The following is a 2,961-nucleotide window of genomic DNA, read 5'->3' as shown; positions in this document are numbered from 1 at the left end:
AAGTAGGCAAGGCACTAGGCAGTACAAACCAAACAGTAGAAAATTAACAATAGGAAATGAATCCTTCAAATATCTGTGAAGGATTGCTTGACTAAAATATTCACTATTAGGTGACAAAACACAAAAAGATGCAAGGCTGCTACTCTGGAATAACTGAACTGCACTGAAACTGAAAAACTCTGAACTTTTCTATTTTTTTTTTGTTTGGAGTGGCCAGTAAAAATTATTCATACCTGATTACGAGGGCTGTGGAGTGGCAGCTAAACCATTTGGAGGCACTGGAAAAAAAAAGAGGATGGATAAGCATCTCAAATATCATCACTGCACATCTGTACTAGATCCAGACATATCTCAAATATCATCACTACACATTTACATTCATGAAAAGGGTTGAAACTATGGGCCCCATCCTAAAAATGTACTCCCTCCGTTCCAAATTATAAGTCATTCCAAGAATCTTGGAGAGTCAAAGCATTTTCAAGTTTGACCAAAAATATAGAGAGAAATATAAAGGTTTATGTCATAAAATAGGTACACTATAAAAATACAACTAACAAAGAATCTAATGATACTTGGTTGGTACCAAAAATGTTATTATTTTGCTATATAAATTTGGTCAAACTTGAAAAATTTTGACTCTCCAAGATTCTTGGAATGACTTATAATTTGGGATGGAGGGAGTAAGTTAAATTGAAGAGCTATAGATTCTTATTTTTTAGAATTGTACTTAACAAGTAAAACTGTAGAACATGACGTAGAATAGATAGGAGGTTGCATTGAATAAAGGAAGAGGATGAGAAGAGGATTAATGTTAATCGGACGACATCCAAACACCTATCTCCGCCGCAATGGAGCGCGAGGGGTCTCCAACCCCGCCGCCGCCGGCGAAGCGCCCAAGGGATTCAAGCCCCACCACCATCCACTCCCTCACGGACGACCTCCTGCTCCGGATCTTCCTCTGCCTCCCCTCCCTCGCGACGCTCGTCCGCGCCGCGCTCGCCTGCCGGGCGTGGCGCCGCGCGGTGGTCTCCTCCCCGGACTTCCGCCGCCGCTTCCGGGAGCTCCACCCGGCGCCCCTCCTCGGCCTCTTCTTCGAGGCGCCCAGCCCCGTCCATGACCCGGCCCTCCCGGCCTTCCCCTCCTTCGTCCCAGCCAGGCGCCGCGAAAGGGACCTGTCCGTGGCCCTCCGCGGCGGCGACTTCTTCCTGACATGCCTTCAGCAGCACCCCTCCATGGCCCACTCCTGGGAGATCCTCGACTGCCGCGGCGGTTACGTCCTCCTCTGTAATGTTGACCAGACAAGTGCGCAAGCAATGGCGGTGGTGAATCCCCTGGCGCGACAGTGCCGGTTATTCGACTATGGCCATGTGGACACCTTTGAAGGTTGCCGTGGCACACCCATTGGGCGCAACGCCTGCTTGCTCTGCTCCGAGGAGGAGCCCGCATCGTTCCGGGTGGTGCTTCTTGTCCACGACGAGTCCAGGGTGCGGGCTACTGTCTTCTCCTCGGAGACTTGTGAGTGGAAAATTCACCCCTGGGTTGATGTCCCAGAGCGACCACGGCGATCAAAATCATGGCTTCTGAACAGCAACATGCAATCAAATGGGTTCTTCTACTGGGTTTACAAGAATTACAAGTATATGGTCACGCTGAACATGGCGACAATGGAGTTCTCTGCCGAGGAGCTCCCTCAGTTCCTGAAGAATCGGTGCTGCAGCTTCAGCGTCGGGGAAACAAACAACGGTGTGCGCTGTATTGCCTATGCTACTGACTTCACTGTTGGTGTGATGCTGCGTAGAACAGATGGCGATGGCACTGAGAAGTGGATGCTGGACAGGGCGACCCCATTAGATGCACAGCTTGATGGGGTTCTCAGGAAGCAGAAGCGCAACTATGATGAGCTCCTGGTGTTGGCTGTCAGGGACGGCTTTGTGTACTTGGCAACTTCAACCAAGATCAGTGATTCTGCGAACCCAAGTTGGTTCTTGTCGCTCTGCCTGGAAACGATGAAACTGGAGAATTTGTTTCAGAGGACATATGACGGTCCTGCACGACCCTATGTTATGGCATGGCCTCGTTGTTTAGTTACTAACAATGGGTGTTCTCCACTTGATGCTAGTATGAAGTGTATTAAGTGCCTTCAAAGGAGGAAGGAGAGGATATAAATCAGCATGCCCAGGTGGCCAGGGGCCATGGAACCTTGTTCTTTGAAGCTACATCATGCTGAAGGATCCAATCAAGTTCTAGTCTCCAGTCTATCCTGTAACTCTGTCGTTTAACCTGGTCGTTTATTATTTATTTATATCCAGTTACCACCTTTCAATATTGGTGTAAAAACTTCTGAACTTGATTCTATTTCTTATGTTCACTGCTGAGTCGTCTTCAGTTGTTCTGTTATTGTGACTCTTTTTTGTGGGCTCCCTGTAATATCTTTTCTCCCAAGAGAACGGGATTAGTTTCCTTCTGCTCAAAAATAAATTACTGTACAAACCAAGGATTCTGTGTGTTGATACTGTCCTCAGAACGTTAGGTATGTGAAAAATCCTGATATACTGGTTACATCCCTTCTACACGATTACATGAATTTGCATATGTACTAATTTCCGTGATGATTCAATGAAGGGCCAAATTTGTGTATTGATGTAGTAATTTAGCTGTTCTTTTTTCATTTTTTCCCAGTTAAATTACACCACTATAGATTAGTTAAACATGCATAGTCCTCTGTTTTTCTCTGAACCACATAATACCTAATGAAACTTTCAATCTTTGTCATTGATAGATGCATAGAACCCTTCATTTGCGTAGTAGCCTTTGCTTTTGTGCTATGACGATCTGACTTAGAGCACACAGTCTCATAGCACATCCTATTTTTCGGGTCATCATAGCACATGCTATCATCAATAATATCTTGCATTTCAGCATTCTTGTCTAGGCCATTTTTTCTCCCAAGATATATTGTTT

General features: G+C 45.8%; 1 protein-coding gene across 1 annotated transcript; it reads left to right on the top strand.

Moving 5' to 3' along the window:
* Positions 797-2,494, top strand: LOC8082508. Its single transcript, XM_002458073.2, has one exon. The coding sequence runs from the start codon at positions 849-851 to the stop codon at positions 2,163-2,165; it is 1,317 nt and encodes a 438-aa protein (XP_002458118.1). The 5' UTR covers positions 797-848; the 3' UTR covers positions 2,166-2,494.

Source organism: Sorghum bicolor, chromosome 3, assembly GCF_000003195.3.
Source record: "Sorghum bicolor cultivar BTx623 chromosome 3, Sorghum_bicolor_NCBIv3, whole genome shotgun sequence".
In the NCBI taxonomy this organism is placed as follows: Eukaryota; Viridiplantae; Streptophyta; class Magnoliopsida; order Poales; family Poaceae; genus Sorghum; species Sorghum bicolor.
This window is presented reverse-complemented; position numbering and strand designations above follow the sequence as displayed.

What these genes read in the sequence shown, in the direction of transcription:
- LOC8082508 (XM_002458073.2), top strand. Translation starts at nt 849, where the DNA reads ATGGAGCGCGAGGGGTCTCCAACCCCGCCGCCGCCGGCGAAGCGCCCA.